Source organism: Aquarana catesbeiana, linkage group LG04, assembly GCF_042186555.1.
Source record: "Aquarana catesbeiana isolate 2022-GZ linkage group LG04, ASM4218655v1, whole genome shotgun sequence".
Lineage (NCBI taxonomy): Eukaryota > Metazoa > Chordata > Amphibia > Anura > Ranidae > Aquarana > Aquarana catesbeiana.
The window spans coordinates 326,951,986-326,977,763 of record NC_133327.1 but is presented as its reverse complement, the minus strand read 5'-3'; the positions used below and the strand labels follow the sequence as shown (position 1 = coordinate 326,977,763).

General features: G+C 41.0%; 1 protein-coding gene across 1 annotated transcript in view; it reads left to right on the top strand.

Moving 5' to 3' along the window:
* CEP162 (centrosomal protein 162) overlaps window positions 1–25,778 on the top strand; it is a 205,699-nt gene that overhangs the window by 175,773 nt on the left and 4,148 nt on the right. Inside the window, exons 19-26 of the mRNA XM_073626889.1 lie at window positions 106–232; window positions 5,840–6,003; window positions 6,095–6,199; window positions 14,928–15,149; window positions 16,207–16,844; window positions 19,172–19,313; window positions 20,427–20,525; window positions 21,228–21,362. Of these exons, the coding sequence (XP_073482990.1) occupies window positions 106–232; window positions 5,840–6,003; window positions 6,095–6,199; window positions 14,928–15,149; window positions 16,207–16,844; window positions 19,172–19,313; window positions 20,427–20,525; window positions 21,228–21,362 (1,632 nt within the window). The remainder of the gene's footprint in view (window positions 1–105; window positions 233–5,839; window positions 6,004–6,094; window positions 6,200–14,927; window positions 15,150–16,206; window positions 16,845–19,171; window positions 19,314–20,426; window positions 20,526–21,227; window positions 21,363–25,778) is intronic.

The following is a 25,778-nucleotide window of genomic DNA, read 5'->3' as shown; positions in this document are numbered from 1 at the left end:
ACCATTATAAGTTTGTTTTTACTGAAAGTGCTTATAAAATAATTGTTAAATACATTGGTACATAGTTATTTTCTGTTTCTGTCTTTTTGTGGTGCTCATACATAGAAAAAGGAGGCAAATTTGCTTGATGATATAGCCAGGTGCAAACAAGAGAAACAGGCTTTGGAAGTAGATTTGGTGCAGTTGAAGAAAGAACGTGATCTTCTTAAAACCCGTGTATCCAGCACCTCAGGTACAGCAATGGATTTATGTGATGTACTATATAATTTTTTTTCTGAAATAGGTTCAGTTTAATTCCACTTCCTGTCTCTTTCTAGTTGTGGTTTGAATCTGCAACATGAATAACCCATTTCTTTTCCACTTCCATAAAAAGTATGTTTACCAAGTTTAAATGTGTGTGTGTGTACATAAATTAAAGTCTATGCAAAATTCCCAATATTAGTTAGTGTGTTCATTTTAAAGTGTGCACTGATGTGCAAGGACATTCATGGCCTGGAAATGTGTTGGAATTGTTTTGCTTAAAGTATATCTTGGGAAAATGCTTTTTTCTTAGTTTTGGGATATTGGAAATGTGTTAGAGACCCTGTAGGTTTTTACTGGTCTGTGTGGAACCATACCCTCACAACCTGTCCTGTTTACATGTCGCCAAGATAGGAAAGAAGGAGAAATCTAAAAGCAAGGCAAATCTTTTTTTTTTTAAAGTTAGGAAAAAGAAGGCTGTCAGCTTTGAAGAGTGTTCCTTATTTCCTGTCAGATTGGCAGCTCTGTCAGAGACAGCAAGAGAAATTCTTAAAATGAGGCATCCGACAGCAATAAAAACCCAACAAAGGCTCCTTTCTCAATAACAAAAAAGAAAAAAGTTTTGATTGCAGTTACACTAAGAACCCTTTCATACTGGGGTGGTGCGCTTGCGCGATGGGAAAAAAAAGTCCTGCAAGCAGCATCTTTGGGGCGGTTTGGGAGTGGTGTATACACCGCTCCCAAAATGCCCGGCCCATTGAAATGAATGGGCAGTGCTGCCGAAGCGCCTGCAAAGCGTGGGACACTATTATTGACACTATAATACACCAACAGGAAAGCATGCACTAATTAAAATGATTAGTAAAGTGGCCAGCCAGCCGTTATAAAGGGTCCAAAGACATTTACAGAGAATTATATCATCATAAATGAAGGCGTTGCAGAATCCATCATGGTCCTGTTAAAAAGGAGATGCTATAGTGCTATGCGTGTGTTTCCTGACTATATAAAATTACTTCTTAAATGTATTTGTAAAGATTAACTCACCTAAACATTATTTGTATCTAAACTGGCTCTATAACATAATCCCAGTGCAATTTCTGAAACAGTACTTATTCTGCTAGAAAAAACACTACTTCCATGACCCTAAAAGAAAAATGTGAAAGAATTATTACAGTAGGTCGTGTGTTTGTGACTTTGCCTCTTTCTCATAATATAAAACTATAACTCTCCCATGATATGACTGGAGCCCTGCCTTATATATACCTCGGTTAAATAGTGCTGTTTGTCATTGTGATAATGTAAGAGGTTAGTAAATAGACACAGATATTTTCATTGTTTTTAGTGTTGGGTAATTGTCTATTGGGTGTTGTTCCATTGCAAGGTAAGAAGGTAGAAGTTATATCTCTCGTATATTAAGTTTACCAAACTTCTAGCCTTAAAAGCTTGACCCCAGGCAAAGTGCTAAATAAAAAAAATACATATAGTATCTCACAAAAGTGAGTACACCCCTTACATTTTTGTAAATATTTTATTATATCTTTTTATGTGACAACACTGAAGAAGTGACACTTTGCTACAATGTAATGTGAGTGTACAGCTTGTATAACACTATAAATGATGCTGTCCCCTCAAAATAACTTGACACACAGCCTTTAATGTGTAAACCGCTGGCAACAAAAGTGAGTACAGCCCTAAGTGAAAATGAGTCGCATGACTCCCTCCCCGTTGTCATGTGACTCCTTGGTGTTACAAGGTCTCAGGTGTGTTAAATTTGGTGTTATTGCTCTCACTCTCATACTGGCCACTGGAAGTTCAACATGCCAAAGAACTCTCTGAGGATCTGAAAAAAAAAAGAATTGTTGCTCTACATAAGGATGGCCTAGGCCAATGATGGTGGACCTTGGCACCCCAGATGTTTTGGAACTACATTTCCCATGATGCTCATGTACTCTGCAGTGTAGTGGAGCATCATGGGAAATGTAGTTCCAAAACATCTGGGGTGCCAAGGTTCGCCATCACTGGCCTAGGCTATAAGCCTAGGCTATAAGAAGATTGCCGAGACCCTGAAACTGAGCTGCAGCATGGTGGCCAAGACCATACAGCGGTTTACCAGGACAGGTCCCACTCAGAACTTTGGCCTCTCCGTGGTCGACCAAAGAAGTTGAGTGCACGTGCTCAGCATCCTATCCAGAGGTTGCCTTTGGAAAATAGATGTATGAGTGCTGCCAGCATCGCTGCAGAGGTTGAAGGGGAAGGGGGTCAGCCTGTCAGTCCTCAGACCAAACGCAGCACACTGCATCAAATTGATCTGCATGGCTGTCGTCCCAGAAGGAAGCCTCTTCTAAAGATGATGCACAAGAAAGCCCATAAACAGTTTGCTGAAGACAAGCAGACTAAGGACATGGATTACTGGAACCATTCCCTGTGGTCTGATAAGACCAAGATAAGCTTATTTGGTTCAGATGGTGTCAAGCGTGAGTGGCAGCAACTAGGTGAGTAGTACAAAGACAAGTGTGTCTTGCCTACAGTCAAGCATGGTGGTGGGAGTGTCATGGTCTGGGGCTGCATGAGTGCTGCCGGTACTGGGGAGCTACAGTTCATTGAGGGAACCATGAATGCTAACATGTACTGTGACATACTGAAACAGAGCATAATCCCCTCCCTTCGGAGACTAGGCCACAGGGTAGTATTCCAATATGATAATGACCCCAAACACACCTCCAAGACGACCACTGCCTTGCTAAAGAAGCTGAGTGTAAAGGTGATGGACTGGCCAAGCATGTCTCCAGACCTAAACCCTATTGAGCATCTGTGGGGCATGACATCCTCAAAACGGAAGGTGGAGGAGCGCAAGGTCTCTAACATTCACCAGCTCCGTGCTGTCGTTATGGAGGAGTGGAAGAGGACTCCAGTGGCAACCTGTGAAGCTCTGGTGAACTCCATGCCCAAGAGGGTTAAGGCAGTACTGGAAAATAATGGCGGCCGCACAAAATATTGACACTTTGGGCCCAGTTTGGACATTTTCGTTTAGGGGTGTACTCACTTTTGTTGCCAGTGGTTTAGACATTAATGGCTGTGTGTTGAGTTATTTTTAGGGGACATCAGATTTACACTGTTATACACGCTGTACACTCACTACTTTACATTGTAGCAAAGTGTAATTTCTTCAGTTTTGTCACATAAAAAGATATAATAAAATATTCACAAAAATGTGAGGTGCGTACTCAGTTTTGTGAGATACTGTATATGAGAGCTTGATTTGGTATCTACCTCCTGCATTCCTGGGGGCAGAAACAGTATGATCAGTTTATCTTTTTGTCATTCTGCCCTATTCTCCTATCAGTATGCTCTTTGCACTGTTACTTCTCTTTCTCTGAACTATGCAATACAGGAACTTCATAGCTGATACCAAATCAAATTGAGGTACCTGCACTCCATGCATAAAAAAAAGATGTATTCATCGTTACAGAGATTAATTAAGTTGTGCCTTTCATATATTCCTGGAGTTCAGCTAAATAAAAAAAATTCCTTAGAGTATTTTTTTGTTAGAATTAACATTTCATTTATTTTCCTACAAACAAAAAAAGCTGAAATGATTGGCATAGCTATACTGTGAAAATGTTTTAAGCACTTGTAAAAAACAAAACGAAAAAAAAACAAAACTATAAATCAGGAATGCCATTAATAGCTTTTATGGATAAAGAAACCTCATATAATGTGCAGTAAGTAGAAAAAAAAGCAAATAAAATCAATATTCAGTGTGGCCATTCTTGACCGTAAATGCAGGAGAAATTCTCTTATGTATATTTGCATAGGACTTCCACTGCACTTCACAATCGCCTGCAGACAGCCATCAGTGTACAGTTCCCAACTCTGTTGTGGACAAACTGCCTTTGGTTAGAGCCAAATATTTCAAATTTACCTTTCTTTTCTTTTTTGTTCTTTTGCTAGTAAAATTTGCTCTTTATCCTTGGCTCAACATTTATGGCTAGGGGATGAAACATCCTGCATTAAATGGATCTTACGGTTTAGTCAGCGGGGGGGTGGGGTGGTGGGCACACATGCCCTGTACGCAGAAGAGGCCAGCGATGTACAGGTATGTTGCTGTGCCTGTAGGGGCTGCTCGTTCGCAGTACAATACGGGTGGGTGGTCCAAACGGTGTGAAAGGAGAAGTATAGCCAAAGCTACTGAGAGCCTGAGCCAGCCGCTTGGGCCCCCTTCGCAGCCCAGCACTCCTGTGAGCGCTGGAGGGGCAAAGCAGAGAGCGTGCGACTGACTGTCACCAGCTCTCTGCAGGCTGAAGACCGATAACTGAGCGACCAGTGGTCTTTGATTACTCGGTTCTCTCTTAGAGGTGGCCGGAGACATCTGCAGCTGGAATCAGTGCTGCAGCCAATTAGGTGGGTATGACAGTTTTTTTGTTTTTGTTTTTTTAAGCCATACTTCTCTATTCTAGTCATTTATTGATACTGTCTATGAAATATAGACCCTCATTAAATTGGAATTAAGCTGCACTGGGTGAGATGGGCTCACACCATAATGTACAGGTATTGCACAGCATGCTTGCACATCATGGCACACTTATCTCTTTGTGTACCCTCCTCCAGTGGTGACAGGTCCAGCCTTAGGTTACCTGTCTCCCTGCCGGTATCTCCTTCACTGCTTCTTCTGGGTCTTACAACACTTTTTTCAGCCACTGTACAGCCAATGACCATGTAAATCCTGCATTTGTGCACAGGAGTTAAATTGCTTCTGGCACCTGACTATTTTTGGCATGTACAGTGCAGTGTACATACACATAGAGTAATTGCAAGATGCATTGGGGTTGATTTACTAAAACTGGAGAGTGCAAAATCTGGTACAGGCCTGCATAGAAAACTATTGGCTTCCGGGTTTTGTTTTGTTTTTTGTCAAAGCTTATTTGAACAAGCTGAAGTTAGACGCTAACTGGTTTTTATGCAGAGCTGCACCAGATTTTGTACTCTCCAGCTCTAGTACATCAACCCCTTTGTGTCTGGCTCTCTGTTATTTTTCAGAGGGGGACGTTAGATCTGCTATAGTGTTTTTAAATCTGGATGGCCTTTTTCTACATATATGAGGTCTTACTACATTTTATGGCTGCATTTGAGTGTACTCTGATTTAGCTGTTTGCAGTATATCGCATTGCCTAAAAATTAATCTCTAGTGCTTCTGTTAAGCATATCTAAACCCAAGAATAAAAGTTTCCAACAAGTTGGTTCGAGAGAAGTTGATCATTAGATCAACTTCTCTGGAACAGGAATGGCCATAGATGGATTGAAATTCAGCCAGTCCCTGCTGAACCAGCTAAATTTTGATCCATCTATGGCCAGCTTTAGAGTGCAGCACAGGCAGAATACAAGAAGTTATCAGCTAACCGAATTTCTGGTAGTAATATAAATGTATTAATTTTATTTTGCTTATCAAACCATTTTATATTTAACACACTAAAATTACGCAAATAAAAAAATGTATTGTTAGGGTTTTACATATATAGGTTTTAGTATACACCTTTGTGGAATAACCCTACATTAAGGATTTATTTGTATCAAGTACTTAAAATATCTTGTCTATTTATAGATGAGAAATCTTATGAAATGAAGATTATGGAGGAAAGCTATAAGCAGGAAATAAGCCGACTGAATAAAAGACTCCAGTGGTTTGCAGAGAACCAAGAGATTTTAGATAAGGATGCTGCAAGGCTTAGAGATGCTTATGAACAAATAGAAAAGCTAAAGATACAGGTATGTCATATGACTCCAAACCTGTAATTTGCAAAAGTTATAACAAGTGTGAAAATTATCATCTTAAAATATTTGTGCATCTCTTTCAAAGGTTGAGAAGCTAACACAGAATGCTGGAAATCAGTCTGTGCAGCAACAGCAACGACTAAAGGACAGATCTACTGATGCAAAACGGATTCAAGATCTTGAGCGCCAAGTAAAATTTATATACATGTTTCATTTTTGTTGCATTAATGAAAGTTAATGGGAATCCTGGGCTCTTAAGTAAGAAGTGTCCTCTGCTTTCATACCTACCCAGCAAGGTTTTAAATGTTCTGCTCCACACTCTACAGGCACTTGTTCATTCGAGTGTGTAAGACAGCAAAGAAGTATACAGATACTTCTTAAAATGCACCTTCACCCCCAAACAGAAAAATTGATGGTGCATGCATCACTGCATTGACCATCCATAAATGTTATATAAGGCATTTGTAAAATAAAATAGTTTTTGGTAAACTTGCTTTTATTTTTTGTTATGGTTATTCTTGAGCCACTCCATCCAGGAAACTTGTTTTCTCCTGCACATATGTCATACAAGATCTGGAATGGCCTGTTAAGCCATCTCCGATCAGGTACAGTGCATGTGCTGCATGTGCTGTATGTGGTCTAGCATGTCTTGTTATTGTTCAGGAACAAGCCACCCTAATCTGGTACAGCGCATGCACAGGATCACACACAAAGAAGATGGCCTGTGACGTCATCTTTTTAAAATGGCAGAGTGGAATACGAGGAGTAAAAAGAGCAGCGTGATGACGCAACAAAAGAGAGGGCAAAATGATATCTTTAAAGTGGTTGTAAACCCTCGCCGACAACTTTGTCCCATGTAAATCAGCATAAAAAACCCTAATGAACACTGCTTGTAGATATCTCCTTACTTGCTTAGTATTGTTGTAATCCTTTTTGTTCTTTAGAATGACTTCACTGAGCAAGCCCAGATCTCCCCTGATTTAGGGCACACTCTGTGTACTTGTCTGTCTATTATCAGATCTTCCTACGGCACAAATCTGAAATCCCACGAGACTGCATAATCACTCAGAGCTTCCTACTACACCCCATGCGACCATGTGACATCACATGCAGTGTAAACCTGGCCATCGGGCAGCATTACTGCAGCCTTATCAGCTGAAGCTGATAAGACTGACAAAGGCAAACACTAGATAATCGGCACAAGTAAATACTATGAAATCAAACAAGCTATGAGCAGTAAAGCAGGGTTGCCATAGAAACGTTGGATTGAGAAGGAGGCTTGGTTAACAGTACAGGAAGTACTCAATGTAAGGGCGGAAATGCACTCTACTGTGGACTCAGAAAACAATACTTAAGATGGCGCTGCCTAACCCCTGGAAACAAGTTTTTTAAAGTTTCTTTAAACAGTAAGTAATATGCGATTTGGGTTGGATTACAGTGGCTATAGTTTGATAATTACTTATTATAATGGACTAAATGAAAAGCAGCATCAGAGGGAGAGAGTTTACTTCCTCTTAAAGACAAAATCTATAGGATGGCCTGGCTCATTTAAACTTAGAGTTCAGTTGGGCTTTAATTTGACTCTTCAAAGCTTGTGGTAAAAAGAATACAATTTTATGATTTGTATAGCTCTCCATGTACAGTGAAATTTTAATAAATATTTTAGATCTATTCTGTCCATCGTGCCCCATGTATATTCAAAAGCTCACCTCCATGTTTTTTTTTTCTCATTCTGTATTTATGGACACTGCACAGTACTTCTCTTATCTATTCATTTCTTGTCGTTCTTCTAACTTAAAGTGGTTCTAAAGGAAACGTGATTTTTTTTTTTTTTTACCTTAATGCCTTCTCTGCATTAAGGTAAAAAAAAAATCTTCCAATGTGTGATCCACCCACCCCCCCGAAACACTTATCTGATACCACTTTCTTTCCAGTGCTGACTCCACTGGCAGCCCCGCTCTCCTCTCTTCCTGCATTCACTCTGTGTGTCTATATATGCACACAGCCCAGAATAGAAGTGCACCTGCACAAGTGCCCCCATAGTAAGCGGCTTGCTATGGGGGCACTCGGAGAAAAGGAGAAGCAGACAGCGCCGGTGGGGAAAGTCCAGAAGAGGAGGTTCAGGGCTGCTCTGTGCAATACCAATGCACAGAGGAGGTAAGCATACAAGGTTTATTTTAATAAAACCAATCCAGCTTTGCAATCACTTTAAAAACTTAAATTGCAAATTCTGTTCGGTATAATATTGCTGTTCAGGTTAGATCTGTGGTAGCTGGCCAATGACCTGTCACTGACATCAGACTATGATGGCATTATCCATGAAAAGCAATTTTATAAAGGAACTGTAATCGGCTGTGAATGCTCTCAAGCTTTGCTTTAGGATAATAAGACACTTCAACACCATGACACTCTGTGACAATGCTTATACAATCTTGTCACCTATTTTAAGAGTATTGAAAAAGAAACCATTTAAAAGAGTAGTATACTTTCCCCTCTCTCTACCAAATTTTCCCTGCAAATTATCTATTACTATTACTGTATTATTGTACAGTACAAGACATGGGAATCAATTGACCATGGATTATAAACTGCCATCTTTAGGTAATTGGACAATGGCAAAAGCTTTATCTGCCCTCTAGTGTCCCCCCATACCCCCTTCCCACTGCTTTAGGTATTGGATATCTGTTATCTTTTCACCAGATTTAACTACCTCCTTTGACTGACACTTCTATGAAGATTTGAATGCTTAATGCCTTCACGGTTCATTCGTTTCTGCATCAGTGACCCTTGATCGCACTTTGATAACCAAACCCAGACCCCACAGTCACGGGGCTAGCCTGTAATGTTTGCTTCAGGCACTGGATCCTACGTTTGGTACTCACCTTGACACATGGTGCAATGAATGTAGTTAGCCACAACATTCTACACATGTCGAGGGCCCTGGTCCATCCCTATAACTCCCAGATCTTGAAGACTCCTCTGAGTGGATGCTCACTGACAGGCAAAGTCTGGATTGGTGATGTAGATAAAGTAAGTCAGGGTTTCCCTCTATCTTTGCATTCCAGTTCCTGGAATGCAAACACTACTTCCTTATTCCACAAGAGATACCACAGTCCTATGCAAACAAGTGGTTCTTAGACCTTATTGTATCTAAAATGAGGTAGGGAGGAGTTAACCCACGGAGACTGGTAGGCCAACTGGTGATTAGGTTTAATGAATATCTTCCTAGAAGATACCTATACTCGGAGTCATTCTGGTGGGATATAGGAGGTTGGCATAAGCTTTAGAACACCTGAACACTAAATTACTAAACTCTGTAACTGAACTCAGAATGATCCCCTCCAAACAGACAGCTGCATTAGCCCTGGATCGTGGAACTAGAACAGCCAACCAATCCTAAATCTAATAATTGGTTATCGCCCATCCCCTGCATTGTTTTGTTAAAAGTAAAGTAGATTTCACCAATTGAGAAGTAAAGTAGATTTCACCAATTGAGGGATGGCATCATTCCAAAAAAGGAACTTGCACACTGATGTCTTTTAAAGAAGGACCCAGGTATCCAGTCAGGACAATTATAAAAAAAAAAAAAAAAAAAAGAGAGAGAAAGTGATCATAAAAAAAATCACATTGAAAAACAACCTATTCAGTTTAAAATAAAAGCGAAAGGCAAAACATTTTTTATAAGTAATCACATTCCCGCTGTTCTCAGCTGCATAAGAGCGGGTGGGGAGTGTCGGGACAAGTCTGATCATTGGAGGAGAGCAGGCCGAGTTTCTAGTACAGCTAGAGAACTGATCATGGTGTTTTCTGCTTAGTGTGGTCGTGTGATTAGTATTTATTAGGAAAGCAGAGGGACTGGCAGGAACACCAGGGATCTCACACAGAGGAAGCAGTACAAAGAGAACAGGATACTTTTTTCATACAAGTACATGGTACAGCAGGCACATTACAGGAATATGAAATGTTGGAATAACAAACACTTTAAATTTAAGAAGAAACCTCATTTTAAGGACATGAATACATACGACCCATCAGGTTAAGAGGGAGATTGGCCCAAGGGGCACATTTCTCTTGAAGCTGTAAGAGCAAAGGATGTAAATTGAGATTATAGAAACTAGATGAGTCCCGTCTTACCTGGACACCTAAATATTTTCAACCCACTCCAGGGATAAGAGGACTGCAGGTGGGCATTGCTGGCATACAGCAACATTTTTTCCACTATGAGATCAACACGTAGGCCTTTAATGAGCTGCAAGTCCCATGCCAAAATAGCCAGAGGCTCCAAGGCCAGAGCAAAAAGACTATGTGAAAAAGGGTATCCTTGTCAGGTACCCCTCTGAAGAGAAGGCATCTGAAATCCTGTCATTGGTATGCACTCTGGCCTTGAGAGCCTGGTAAAGCATGTGTCACTAGGATAGGAACCTAGTGTAGTGCACTCTTGTTTGTGATGTGATCATCCTTCAATAAAAACCATTTGGACTCAACTTAAAGATCCGTGGTGAGCTGGCAAATATCTACACTGTGTCATGCATGATCCAGTCTCCAGCTGGTGGTTGCTGCAGCACCCAGTATCCTAGAGCATTTTCCAGGAAAGTGTGCAATGGGAATATGGATGGTTATCTATGATAGGAACCTAGGCCCAAATCTCTGCAACACCTCCTAGAGAAAAGTTTTAAAGGTACCACACAAAACTAAGGGACTGGCAGAGTTCTCATTAGCAAACCAAAACTGACAAAGTGATTCAGGAACAGAGGCCTGGACCCTCTGGCCCATAATACAATATCTGGACAGTCTGCACAACCTATGACCAGGGTACATGGTTTTATTTAAAATAAGTGACAAGGGGACATGACCTGAGATTCCCCTAGGGAGAATTTTAACGGAAAAGGGGACATAGTCCAAATCAGTACAAGAAAATTATCTATAAGTGGCTGAGTGGCAAGTACGTTCCCTACCAGAAGGGTTAAAATGTCTCCATGTATCCGTCAGGGCAAAAGTTGATGCCCATTGGGAAAAATTTGGGGACGATCTAGAAAGTAGGGTGGAGTCTGTCCAAATCAGGGTGCAGTACAAGATAAAGGTTGCCTAAGAGTAGGACATTATCAGTACCATATTGAGATACCATCTGCATCAACGTGTATAATAGGCTGGTATTAGCTGGTAGAGGTGGATAAAGGCCAACAATCACCATAGCAATGTTATTAATTAAAGCATGCAATATGACATAGCTGCCTTCTGGGTCCACTTTAACATCAATAGGCTGATAAGATAATAATTTATGGACTAGGACAGTGATGGCGAACCTTGGCACCCCAGATGTTTTGGAACTACATTTTCCATGATGCTCCACCACACTGCAGAGTGCATGAGCATCATGGGAAATGTAGTTCCAAAACATCTGGGGTGCCAAGGTTCGCCATCACTGGACTAGGATAATGACTCCGCTAGCATAGTAGCTAGAGTAGGTTGTATGGTAATGGGATCCAATCCATGCTTTTTTCAGGCCTAGGATTCAGGAGCCTAAAAGGTGTGTTTTCTGAGTGAACCTCCCAAGGTAGCTAAATTCTAGGGACCTCTTCACAGCCGAGTTCATGCCCCGTACATTCCATGACATAAATAAAGTAGTCAAATGATGAACCTACAATAATAGGGGTCGAACTGACTCACTAACCTACTAGATGCAGGCCAGGAATGAGAAGGGTTTCAACAGAATAATCTGGAAAAAGTATGTCTGTCTTTGTGAGATCATTTTTTTCTCCCCCTTCCACCAATACCTAAATTCTTAGTTGAGCGCTGTATCGATCCAGTGCTGTACTTCTCTACAGGTCTCCTCTCTCCTCTGCTCAAAGGCTTGGCCAAGTGCAGCGTGAGCCATTGACTCCAGCGGTTGTCAGCCAAATCCAGTGAGGAGTTGGCTGGGCCAAGCTGTGCTGTGTGTGGACAGGCAGAGCCAGGTTTGGGAGGGAGCCAGTCTATGTGCTTCCATAGAGAGCAGCTTTCTATAATGGTACATGCAGAAGAGGAGGAGCCTGGAGCGCCAACAGGGGACCACAGAAGAGGAGGTTTGGGGCTGCTCTTTTTTAAGAAAACAGCCATAACACAGTCATTACAGTCTTTTTAAGAAAAAAAAAAAAAAAACTATACAATCACTTTTACCCCATTCTCTCTCATTATTTCAAAGGGTGCTTTCTCATTTTCCTACACGGGAAAGGATTTCAGGGCCTACCATCCCCAAATAGGAACTCTTGTCCTTAAAGCAATATTTACCCAAAAGCAAACCTTATATTGCAGCTTACCAGTACTTAAATGTGATTGCTTCATTAGTTTTCTGTTGTTTTTCAAAAGAGCTTTCTTCCAGATGTATCAGTTTACAAGGACGAGACAAGCCATTTAACACTGACAGGTTTGCTTATAATTATTGGCTTTGTTTCTTTATGTAAAACCTTTATCCAGATGGGGAAAAAAAAACTGTGTGCTGTTACTGATTCTAAAGTATGAGCTTGAGTTTGGTTTCAATTTGTGTATATAAATTTGATAGTACATTTAACACTACAGTGACTGAAGATGCTTCTGTCCAAAGGTGCCCCTGTGCTCCTTCATCCAGAGTGGGGGCACTCTAATACAGGAGATGTGTTACTGGGCAGATCTCCAGGTAACAGAGGGGGAAAAAAATCCAATGCAGCCACCACATCTAATGATTGGTAAGCTGCAATATGTTACATTTTTGGTTTTGGGTATAATACCACTTTAATGCTATATATGCAACATACAGCGCTGCCCAGAAAATAGGTGTATAAAAGAAATAATCATTCATACCAACAAACAAAGAATCTATAAAAGGGAGTGCATTAAATCAATAAATATATTAAAACATTTTTAAATAATTCATGACAAAAATGCTGTGCAAATCAATAAAGGTACATAAATTAATACATCAAAAATCCATCCAATAAAAAAAATAAATAAAATAAAAAATAAAGAAGTAGTGTCCATAAACCATGCACCTGTCTTTAGAGTGAAACATGTAACATGTTCCCACTCCTGCAGCCTCTCCCTGGTGCACCTCCTCTAGTGACAGTGAGCCGCGGATCTTTTCCCCAAACTCGCTGTCACAATTTTTTTCAAAAAGCGTCCCTCAGGGGCTCAGCACCCCGGCCACGCCATTCATTCAGTTCTGTGAATACAAGCAGCTGATGGCTTGTAGCTTTCAGTGAACTACCAGAGTGCTGTTGAGCGCTCTAGGTAGTTCATTGATAGTTCCTGCTGTTGTGTAAGTGTCTGCCCTTATGAGGTATGAGCAGACAGCTTACACTGACAATGTAAGCTGCACTGAACCTGTAATCTGCTGATCTCGGGTGCAATGCTTTCCAGGCTCCTAATAATAAAATATTAAATGCACTTCCACAAGGTGAGAAATGTGTCGGCAAATCTTCAGTGTGGTTAAGTGCCTGTGCTTCACAACCTTCACGATGCACACCAATGGTATAACTCACTCACCAAATTTGATTGACCACTTTTTACAAAACAGTCAAACAGCACAGGGTAACATTGTGTAAAAGTAAAGGAATCCCATGGTTCCTTTGACCTTCATAAGTCCAGCGGAGTGCTCAGTCTGGCACGAAGGAACTGATCGCTAAGACATGAATCAAGCACCACACTATTGTACTTTTGCCTAGTGTGTGGCCTCCTCACAGCATGCTGCTACAGGATAACCTAGAGACAAGTGTTCTCCTTGCCTCCATGATATTTTGTTGTTTTCCCTTGAAACCTTCTTCATTTACCTGTCATGAGCTGCTGACCAGTAGGATATTTCATCACTAATCCCTTTAGGGTTTAGGAGTCAGGCATGACATGTATGGCCATACCATGTCTCCATGGGAACTTACCCCCCCCCCCCCCCCCTTTTCTTTCATTTCTTACTAGGATCTTCCCCTTGGGGTTCCCACTCCTAACCACCAGGTTGGTCATTTTAACCCCCCCTCCCTTTTTTTTTTTTTTTTTTTCGTTCAGATCCCCTACAGCATACCATCCCCATGCACACATATCCCTGGCAGCTCAGATAAGCAACAGCTTAGCTCCCTGCTGCACACACATTCACAATTCCCCAGCCTTGTTGCTTCTGCACAGGAGAGCAATGGAAGGTGGAGTAAAGCAATTTACTGTCAGCTCTGCAAGCTACTCCATTAGCATGCAGATATCCCTGCACTGATCAGTTAGGAAGGTAATAGAGGCTTGGTATTGTGTGTAGAGAAGTCAAGTGGTACACGCACATTCAGAAGGATTTTCTTAACGATCAAGCGCTGTCTCCCCATCGTGAGCTGGAGGAGACAAAATTAGACACTGCCATTTCCTGGGGGAGGAATCTGAGAAATCTTTGATATTTTTCAATTGTATTGTATTCAAGTGTAGGAATGCCCTGTAAAATTCTTAAATGTTAGTGAAAACAGTTTTTGAAAAGATGTTATATTTAAAATACCTGCACTATTTTAATCTCTACCAGCAATTTGTGTCCCTTTTCACAGCATTTTATTATGAACATAAATCGCTGTCGCTCCTGTAAACTGCAGGGAGTACTAATGATGTACTGTGATTTATGGGGCCCTTCCTCCACCTAAAGCTGACATATGAACTTATAGCTATGCACGGACTCCTAAATGGCATTCCTATTTGTTGTTCAAATCGTATATGACTATAAAAAGATTTTAAGGGCATTACATCCTCAAATCTTATCCTTAGCTGGTGTATGAACAAAATCCAAATTATGAATGCAGTTCTTTTTTATTATGAAGGCTATATTTAAGAAGTGTATTTTTGCATTGAGACATTTTTTTTTTATTATTAACATTATTTTATGATTTTGAAATGCTATACTCTTTCCCCCAAACTAACTGTTTTATTATGAAATTAATTATAAATAGGTTAAAGAAATGGAAGCAATTATAAAAAGAAGACACCCTAACTCTATACCGGCAATCATGTATGCAGCTGCTGCGGTTTCTGAGACAGATCCCTCGACCAAAAGTAGCACTGTCTCCTTCTTAGAAAGACGGATACAAAAATTAGAATGCGATCTTGAAAGCAAGGATGAAGAAGCAAAGAAGAGTCTACGTAGCATGGAGCAGCAATTTCAGAAAGTTAAGGTGACCCTTTTGCCCCTTTATAATTATTCATATTTGGAAACCTTTCCATCATTCGTATTGCTTTACTCCAGGGTTTTCCAAACTTTCTAAACAAAGGGTCAGTTTACTGCCCTTCAGACTTTAGGGGGGCTGGCCTATGGCCAGCAGGGAATAGGAAAGTGTCCTAGTGTCAGTGGCAGTACACAATGCCCCATCTTTGGTATTATGGGGAGGAATAATGCCTCATCATTTGTGACAGTGGAGGAATAGTGCCCCATCATTGGTATCGGTGGTAGGAATAGTGCTCCATCATTGGTGGCAGTGGAAGGAATAGTGCCTCATTGTCGCGGTCAGTGGGGGGGAATAGTGCCCCATCATTGGCATCAGTGGGAGGAATCGTGCCACGTTGTCAGTGGCAGGAATAGTGCCCCATTGTCGGTGTCAGTGACAGGAACTATGCCCCACTGTTGTTGACAGTGAGGGGAATAATGTCCCAAGGACTGGTTAAAAGCAAGCAAAGGGCCGCAGTTTGAAGATCACTGCTTTATTCTGCTGGTCTGTTCATGTGTTAATGGAATATTTTCAATACAATCCAAAGGCAAAGGAGCACACTAATTTCTTTACAGGCAGAACTTTAATCAGCTGACAAGCTTCAATGCAAGGCACCACCCTCAGGATCATTTCTCTGATCTGTTTCACCTGGTGGACTTATTCCTAGAGGATGAGGTGGTCAGAGAGAGGGAGGCATTTATTTGCAATCTTTTAACCCTTGTTCCTCTGTTATGCAAACTCTTAAGCATCCATGAAACCTAATTATTATTATTGCTATGGGCAAAAGTAGTAGAGAAAAAGAAGGGGGGGGGGGGGGCGGGACAGGAGAGTTGTGGAGGAGATATTGGTGGAAGAAGGACCTGGGGGTGATGAAGAGATATGTAGATGTTGATTGCATTATATTTAGAAGATACACTGACTTTTTCTTTCTTTAATATATATGTATTTATGGTATATAGTGTGGATGTTCCATCAAGTGTGCTTTTACATATAGCCTAAACCACCATTCCATTTTCTACCCTTTTAGATACAATATGAAAGTCGGATCAATGAGCTTGAAGAATTGCTTGCTCAGAAAGCTCTTAATGAACCACAAATTAATCTAGATAGCACAATAAAAGTAAAAGCACTTGAGCAAGAGCTTTCTATACTCAGGGATGCTCACCACATTACAGTAATGAATCTGCAAAAAGAAATTGAGACGCTCAAGGAGAAGAATTCCTCTTCGGAGCACAAAACCAATGCTAAATTTGATGAAATGACTGAGCAAAGCAGACTGGCAAGACTTAACCAGGAACTTATGGCCAAACATAAAGAGATTCAAGACCTTTCAAAAACAGTGGAGAGACTTCAGAAGGAAAGGATGCTCATGCTCTCCAGCAAACCTCATTTAAGCAGTGTTAGTGCTAGAGGCAAATACTTGGGGGCCTTTAAAGCAGATGCAATGCCTCCCTCTAAAGGCAGTACCCTAGGGACAGAAACTTTTCCTGCAATGCAAGACGAGAAGCTGTATCAGCCAGACACATTTGCTGATTTTCATATTTGTGATCTGCAACAAGAAAATGAAAGATTACAAGCTGAAGTTTGCAAATTGTTTCAGGAGATCAACCAACAACAGTTTAAGTACGAAGCTACTCTGGCACAAGGAGAAGATTCCATGAAAAGGTACACAATTTCTGAACTGCTGTTACTTAAAGAAGTTACCTACAGCCTGCCTAAAAAATCCATTGCAATAGTTACCTGTTTTGCTGATAACCAGTAGCTTTAGATGTGAGGCCATCCAGCCTAGAAGTGTTTTTACATCATTCTCTTCCTGTAGCAGCTGACACTAGCCACTATGTTATGTAATCTGAGGGGGGGAGTGGATAAAGAAGATAGACCTTATATTGGGGTAAATGAGCCCCCTTTTACTTCCCTTTACCTAGGGGTGTCTTAATAGCATCATGGGCCTCTGGAAAAAGTAATGCACTGGGGCCCCTACTAGGGAGATGGTGACCTGCAACGCGCTTAGCATGCTGCTTCAAAAGGTGTGTGTGGCCAAGTTATGCAAAGTATTGGGCATGGCTTTTTAGTCTGATTAGAAACAACAACAAAAAAAGAACACAACCATTGAATTATCTTAAATTCAATTCACCCCCTGTATACACTGTCCTTCCCCCTCTATACCCTGCCCCCCTGTGTACATTGACCCTCTTTTCCCTGTACACATTGCTCCCACTCCTTTTTATACACACTCCCCCCCCCCTGCACACTGCCCCCTGTCATGAATGCGTCTCTCAGCCAGTCAGCAGCCCGTATTAATGTATGTCTATACATCTGTCCCTGAATCCACACTTTTTGTGTTTGGGGACCCGCATCCACATGCATGTCAAACTGGGCGCAGTAGCGCCCATGTCTGTGCGGGCAATCACAGCTGTCCCACAGGTGTATGCTTAAGTATGCCTGTGTGAACAAGGCCTAACAGTAAAGTACAGAAATACATACACACATGTATACTCATACATAAACTCACAGAAACATACACAAACCCCCACATGCATAAACTTACACACATACATACATGTCATTTCAAAAACACAGCTTACTGTATCTGGCTGACCAGCACTTGGCACCTGCACCACTGAGTACGATGCCTGAGTACACAGTACTGAATGGAAGGGAGGCAGGGCAGGTTGGGACTCAGGAAGCAGCTTTCCCCGTGTACAACTCTGCCCATTACTAGCAGCTCAGCTCTGCAATTCAGTGTAGTAGTGTTGTAGTACTAGAATACTACAAAAGTAGTGTCTGCCTTTCCCTGCCTGGCCGCTTTTTTTCAAGTCTAGGTGGCATTTCTGTGCTTTTCCTTCTCCCTGCTGATGGGAGTAGCGAGTGACGCTGCTGTCACATCTCCTGTCAGCCTATGGTGCCAGAGCATAATGCAAGATTATCATGGGGCCCCATGCACCTGGGCAGTGCTCGGGCTGGGGGCATGCATGAAGACAGCCCTGCATTTACCCTCATCTAGGCATTGGCGCAAATGCTACAGAAAATGTTAACTTGCAGGCTGAAGGTCCCTATGTCTGAAACTCCTGTATGGCGTCAAAGTGGATGCAACTCGCAAGTAGCCTACAGGGTCAGGTAGGAATAAAGAATTGAAACCATATAAAGAAAATAGCCAACCTTACATTTACTGTAATATTTCAGTGATCGCCTGCGAAATTTCAACCCCATTTGTGATAGAAAAAAATTACAGACTTATGCAGTACCCCTTGACTTCAATTATTGTAAAGTACAATCGATTCTACTATTGCTGTGGAACAACCTCGCGATGTGTGTAGTGAAAGCAATGACAAATGTCCTTTGAACGCAGTAGTGAAATTCTGACCTGCTCTCTATTTATTTCCATCGATGTACAGAAATAAGTAAGCACAGCGTTTTAAGGTTTCTTAAAGAACTTGGCCAAAATGAATATATGAATGATGTGTATTTCAGGTGAATGAGAGTACTCAGTATACTGAGATATTTTAAGACTAATGTATACATGCACTTTTATTCTAATCATCTCACTTATAACAGAATGAAATGGTGCTTTTTATGTTAGGTACCATTTACCAGTATGGTTTAGCCTTTAAGTCCCAAAATAGTAACTGTAAATGACAATTTGCTAGGATACAGTAAGGTAGCGACAAGGGCAATGATTCATGCAAAACTTATCATTTAAATGTAAGTTCAATTTACTCAAATCAGTCTTTTTTTTTTTTTTTTTTTTTTTTTTTATACTATTACTGTTTACTGAACTTTGTGTGTCACCCTCACCTTTCAAACTTTCTTACTATATAAGCTCATACGAGTGATAAGCTTATAGCATTCTAACCAGCATTTATTGTGTGAATATAAATCTGATTTAGAACTGAATATATAGATTTGTTGTATTATAGTCTAGTCTGATACATCTTCCTGGCATAGAAATCTCCTTTTAAATGTGTCACATTGTTTTGTAACATTTCTTTTAGATTAACAGAGGAGAATGCTGAACAAATTGCAGCACTTAAGAATTTACATAGGATTGATATGGAAAAGCTCATCTGTCAGCATGCCTTCGAACATTCGTCATCTAGAGTTGCTGAGCTAAGTAACAAAGTCTCCACACAAGAGGTAAAGATTTATCTTGCGTTTTCAGATTCTCAATTTTGCTATTAACAAGCACATCATTGTTTTTGTATTCCATTTTCTTCAACAATTTTGTATTTATAATTGCTTTAGAAATATGTGGCTAGTTGTAATTACAAGCTTGACTGATACTTGTAAACCCTGTACAGCAACTACACAAACTGAAATTTCACTTAAACCTAGCCAGTTAGGTAAAATTACCTTTTTTGTGATGAATAAAGTTTTAGCTGTATTAGAATAGATTTTTTCTAATTGTGTCTTGGTCCAGTTTTCACAAGATGTGCTTGTGTATTCTTAAAGTGGTCGTAAACCCTTTTGTCTTACTTTTACCAATAGGTAAGCCTTATTTTAGGCTTACCTATAGGTAGTGGAAATATCTCCTAAACGTGCGCCGTTTAGGAGATATTTCACTTGTGTACGTCGATGTCGTCATCAGCGCATTCGCTGTGAAGAAACGGACCACCGTGCCGTTCCTTCACCCAGCGTGTGACGTCACACAGCTCCGGCCAGTCACAGAGCCAGAGTTCGAAAGGAAGAGGGGCAAAGATGGACGTGGCCTGCACAGGGGACAGCGCGGGCTTCGTTTACAGGTAAGTGTCATATAATGGGCTAGTATGCGATGCATACTAGCCCATTATGCTTTTAATTTGCAGGCCTTGCAGGGAGCAAAAGAGGAAGTAAAACCCATTGGGGTTTACTTCCTCTTTAAGTTGGCCATACAGTGGTAGATATTAACATGTTTGTACAAAAAAAAACTCGGCAACACACTCGATAATGCCATCAGAGACTTGATGAATGTTGTTTGAAAGTATTTCAGAATTTTATCTGCTTTCAACATTTGATTTTGAAATGAATGGAATTTCTTGAATGAAACTTTCATTTACCATTAGAAATGTGTTTGTTCAAGGAAAACATTTCCATCCTGCTTCTTCACATTTTCTCATTACTACAGTCAAAAGCGATTGTCAATTTGACCCCACGAAGGATTAAAAAATCCAAGTTTTCTAAAAATGGAAATTTTTGAACAATTTTTTACTAATATATGGTCAGCTTTATTTTTATGAATTCTGCATGCTCACATATAACTATAATCCACAGATCCTGATAAAGCATCTTCAAAAACAAGTTAGTGAGCTGTTAAAGGATAGAGAATCTTTGGCTGTTCTTCGGCTTCGTGAGGAAACACTGCAAACTGAGGTACTTGGTGCTATTTATATTAAACTAAAATAACATTAGCTATTGTTCACTAGATGACAGATGTAATAGGTATATTTAATCAGAATAGAATGTGAAATGAGTTTATAAAATTACATGTAATGTTTCATTTATTTCTTTTTTCAAATAAGTACTTGTTATAGTAAGTAAAGATTAGTTGTAGGTAGCGATTATTGAGCAATATGATAATCTTCACTGACCCCCTGTAGTTAGAGAGAGACTCAAAGGTAAGGGGATACTGAGACAATAAAAGCATGACAAAGGTTATAACTTTATCCTACTCTAGAGAAAACAATGAAATATATTGTGGCTGAAGTTCAGCTTTAAGCAGACATTGCCACCTTGTTCTGACCCCTTTATGCTAACTTTATCAGCACTCCCCAACTGCCCATTCCTCCTCTGCAGCAATCCAAAATTCTCTTCACTTCCCATGACCTCCTTGCCTGTGACCGTGCTTGGGTGTAGCAGGATAATTGCTAGGCCCGAACACTGTCACAATACTGGGGGGAATGATATCACCAGCTGGCCAATGCTTGTATTTCGGTTCCAACTATAGAGGACAAATGAGCCACTGGGGATTTCCGAGACACTGTCACTTTGGTTTGTGTGGACAAAGTGTATTTTTAAGGTTAGGGTATCACTCCTTTTCATAAATAAAGTGGTCTTTTTTCAAATCATTTAAAGGTCACAAAACTTCTGGATGAGCTAAAAACCGCAAGAGAATGTCATACTCCAGAAATGAGGCACTATTTAACGCTTGAAAGCAAGATTAAGTACATGGAAATGAGGCATTCACATAGAGAGCAGGAGCTCCAGCAGGTACAGTAGCTGTTGCATGTCTCTGTAAAAAATTGTTTAAGGCTAGATTTACTTCTGTGAATCTCCTAGGCTCAAAGCAATATGAACAGGAACCAGAAAGGTCCTGCTACCCACCAAGTATTAACATTGCCTACTAAGTTGCTACCCACTGCACTTTGCAAAGCAGACGAGAGTAGATGTATAACTTCTGGGGCACAAATGAGTACAGCAGGAGTCAGGCAGTGCTTGGCCTCAGGTACACATAGCATTCATTTGTGGATATGCAGATCACTTCTGAATACATTCTGTAGTGAAGCAGAAGTATAAGAAACATATTATGGTACCCTACCATGTATTTTTTCTAACCAGGTAAAGAAGAGAATTTAAGCAAGAGCATAGACCCAGAGAAGAAGTAGGAAAATGTAATAAAAGAATGGTTTGTGACTGGTGGCATAAGTGATTACAAACTAAACCCAAAGATTTTGCATTATGTGATATGATGGCATTTTAAGAAGATTTGTTAATAGCATTGACAATAAAATTCCCCAAGATGTGCTATTCGAATCAGATTTAACTTCAAAAGTGTGGGTGTACTTCACCCACCTTTGTTGAAAAAAGTAGTAAAATATTGTTCTTCGCCTAAGTAGGAAATTATTGCATACTTTTAATGCTCTGGGATATCTTTGACAGACTTGAAGGCACTTAAATGGAGTGTTATCAAATTGCATTGATTTCATGTTTAGCTGGCTTGTTTCATTTTCAGAGAAAAAAAAATATGCCCCCCCCCCCCCCTTTTGTTTTGTTTTGTTTTTTGTGTTTTTTTTTTTTTTTTTTTTTTCAGCTCAGTAGTCAAAAAGGTAGATAGTTTGTATTTAAAAGGACATGTGTTTTCAAGGTATTGATACCCATCAATGTTTGTCTAAAGGGCTAGTAAACACCTATTTTAGTTTGTTAAAAAAAAGTTTTTGTAAATTTAAAGGTAGCCAGAATTTTTCTTTCTCATCCATTAATGGAAATACGAAGTCTTAAACCTTTGGGTTATACTGCAGCCTACAGGAGACTGGGTCTCCGCTTTTGGTCATGCTATGACTGAAACCCACATGTCGTTCTGGAGTGAGCCCTGGAGTGACTCATGTGCACTGCACTCTCATTGAGCACTTTTCAGACTGCTACCAGTTAAGTTAGCGATGGAGCGCTTTCCAGGTCCAAAGCTACTAGCATTGACTGTGCACTTGCTCTGCCTGAAGATTCACTTTAGTGAGTATGCCATTCAAGCCAACATTTGGAGTGCCCTGCCTTTTTTTAGTTGCTGGGCGCTTTTTCCTGCCAGTTTGCCATGGAAGGTCTAACGCCATAGGATACTGGCAAAAACAAAACAAAAAAATGTAGACTAGCCCTGAGATAACCCCCTACTACCAGCATGTGTCAGTTGTTTGCCAATGTCCTAGGGGGCTGAACATCTTTTCTCAGCTTTGCTGATTCACTTTTTTCCTAGAAACCTATTTTTCACTTCAATCAGAATTCTTCTTATAGCTTCAGGAGGTCTTTTTACCATCACGGAGCTACCTGGCGCAGTTGTACTCTGTCTCGGCTGTGACAGGACTCTCTTGGTCCAGACATTGTGGGATAAACCTGGAAGTGACCCTCAGGCACTGGACTCTGCTTGAGCGCTTTTCAGACTGGGTTAAGTTAGCAGTGGAGGACTTTCCAGGTCCACAGCTGCTAGTGTTGAATCTGCACCTCTGTCTGAATATGCACCTTATCAAGTAGGCCATGGGGACCAACATTGGGAGCACCCTCATTTTAATTGCCAGTGCACCTTATTTGTATCTCCTTTTTCCACCATCTTGCCACAGAAGTTGCAATGCTGTAGAACTGATCGCTGACATCCACTCACTGGATAAAGTGTCTCTTTAAGGCCTCCGAAATCTTAACATCTCCCCAATACCCCCCCTCCAGTCTTTTTATGGTGTTTGTGTATAACAGTGGAAGCACCTAGGTTTCTGCTCCTCCCAAACACTTGTTGGTGCAATACTCACTAAATAGGCTTAATGCAACTTTTGCAAACATTTAAAAAATGCACTCACATTCGTAAAATAAAATATGTGCATTTGTTAAATGTTTGCGTTGAAGCCTGCAGAAACACCCTGCAGTTCAGGTAAGTGATTGGCAGTGTGAAGGTAGGGGGGTTATGTGTATGACACATGGCCTTAAAGGTGAGGAGTTTGTCACTAAGTGGTATTTCCCTGCTGTGGATCCTACCATCTCTCACCTTAACCAGGCACTTCTGTACCATGGGAGGATCTCCTTTTAGGAACCTCATGTATAAGAAACTGGAAGCTCTTTCTAGTGCCATGTTCTCTTTGGCATGTCCTGCTTTGAATCTGGTTCCTGCCATAGTTCTCCTATGCCAGATCTTGACTCTATAGGTGAAATCCCTAAATGTGCTCTGATGCTGATATTGACCTGCACATTATTGATCGCATGACCAGATGTCTGTAGCTTTGAAATTTAGCAGCGATGACTTGTTTGGAGCCTCATGCCTGCCATCTTGCATTGGTCTTCTTTTAGTATACCTGCACAGAGGTTAGTGGCTGAAGTGCTGGACTGTGGAACTAGCTTGAGGGACATTATCTCTTCAGGTCAACCTTGGATGTTCTCATCAAAGATGTTACTGGAGTAAGCGTATTCATCTTCGCTTGTGGAAAAAGCCTAAGGAGCAGACTCGCAAATCCTCTTTTTGTTTCTGCTCATGAGCCTCCCTTTTGCTTTGACCTCTACGCCCAGACCCTTGGCTCTCCAACCACCCACAAGACCTTGCATTTCATGTCTGTCAAATCCACAAGCAAGCTCTCCTCAGTCAGCATGAAAGTGTGGGGGACAGAGTGGGGGATATCTGTTTTTCTTCACTGAAGCTTGCAAGTGTTGGATATCTGATGAGGGTTACAAGTTCATTCTTTTATCATTGGATAAGTCAGTTTTGTCTCTGGACAAACTAAATAGTTTGACACCAAGGACCAGACTGTCTCTGACCTGGTGGCTCCAGAATCTGGCTCTGACATTGGGAAAATCATTTCTCCCAGGGCTCTGGAAAATCCTGAGGACAGATGCCTGCCTGTCAGGCTAAGGAGGTGTCCTAGGCATTTTGTTGGTGCAAGGGACTCCTTGTCAATATCCTACAGCTTTGAATGATTTGGCTGTCTTTAGATTCAGACTGCCCTGCTGTCAGGTTATGATCTCTGGATTCAGTCTGACAATTCTACAGTATTGGCATACATCAAACAAGAAATCTTACGTCTGAAAAAAAGGTAGCGTGAATCCTTGTCTTTAGAAGGACATCAGATGTATTCTAGAAACTGTGTCACAGGTGAGGAACACCAGATGTGCACCTCCTGGCCTCCAGATTCAATAGCAAACTGGACAGGCTTGTATCCAGGTCCAGGGACCCCCTGGCAAAAGCAGTGGATGCACTATTAGCTCTTTGGGATTAGTACAACCTGATCTATGCCTTTCTTCCACTAAATCTTCTTCCTTGACTGAATTGAGATGGGGAGGGGGCATTCTGCTGTTTCTCATAGCCCTGGGTTGGCAGAGGAGAGCATGGTGCACTGACTTGGTAAGATTTCTCACAGACGCACCATGGGCTCTACCAGACTGTTCAGATCTGCTGTCTCGATGACCTTTTTTTTTTTTTTTTTTTGCCTCCCTGCTTTTTGGTCTCTGCCTTTAACCTAATTTCTGTTGAAGTCCAGGTTTTAAATGACAGGGACAGGCATACTTTGACGTGAGTTTACAGGCTTTCACCCCAGGAGTTTCTCTGTGGGACAGATCCTTTTTTCATGCAGTTTGTTCTGGACCAGTGTTTTGTCCTTCGTACCATCAAAGGTCATATTTCTTCTCTTCTCTAGTTTTTGCCAGTCTGTTGGCATCCTACTTATTGTGCAAGGGGTTTCCCATGTGTTTCTCTCGGTCAAATGCCTTCAACCCCCATAAGGCTTGTATGTGGTCTTCTCAGTGCTTCAGAGGCCCGTTTGAACCTGTTAGAAACATTCCTTTCTGCTCTGACCTACAATAGTTTTCCTTGCGGCTATCACCTCTGCCGATGAGTGAACGGACAACTTTATCCTGCAACCTGAAACCCTTTTTAGGCCTGCAAAGCGACAGAGTTTTGTTAAAGCTTAGGCTTTCCTTCCTTACTAAAGTGATCTCTGCTTTTCACCTTAACCAGGACATTGTTATTCCACCCCTTGTATCCAGAACCAGTTCACCAGGAGGCATATATTTCTCTATTGTCTTGATGTCCTCGGGGCTGTCCAAGTTTATCTCTCAGCCACATCATATTTCCAAAAGACATATTCTATATTTCTCATTTCGAATGGGCCCAGGAAGCATGCTTTGGTTTCAAATTTCACCGTTGTTCAGGCTTATGGTCTTAAA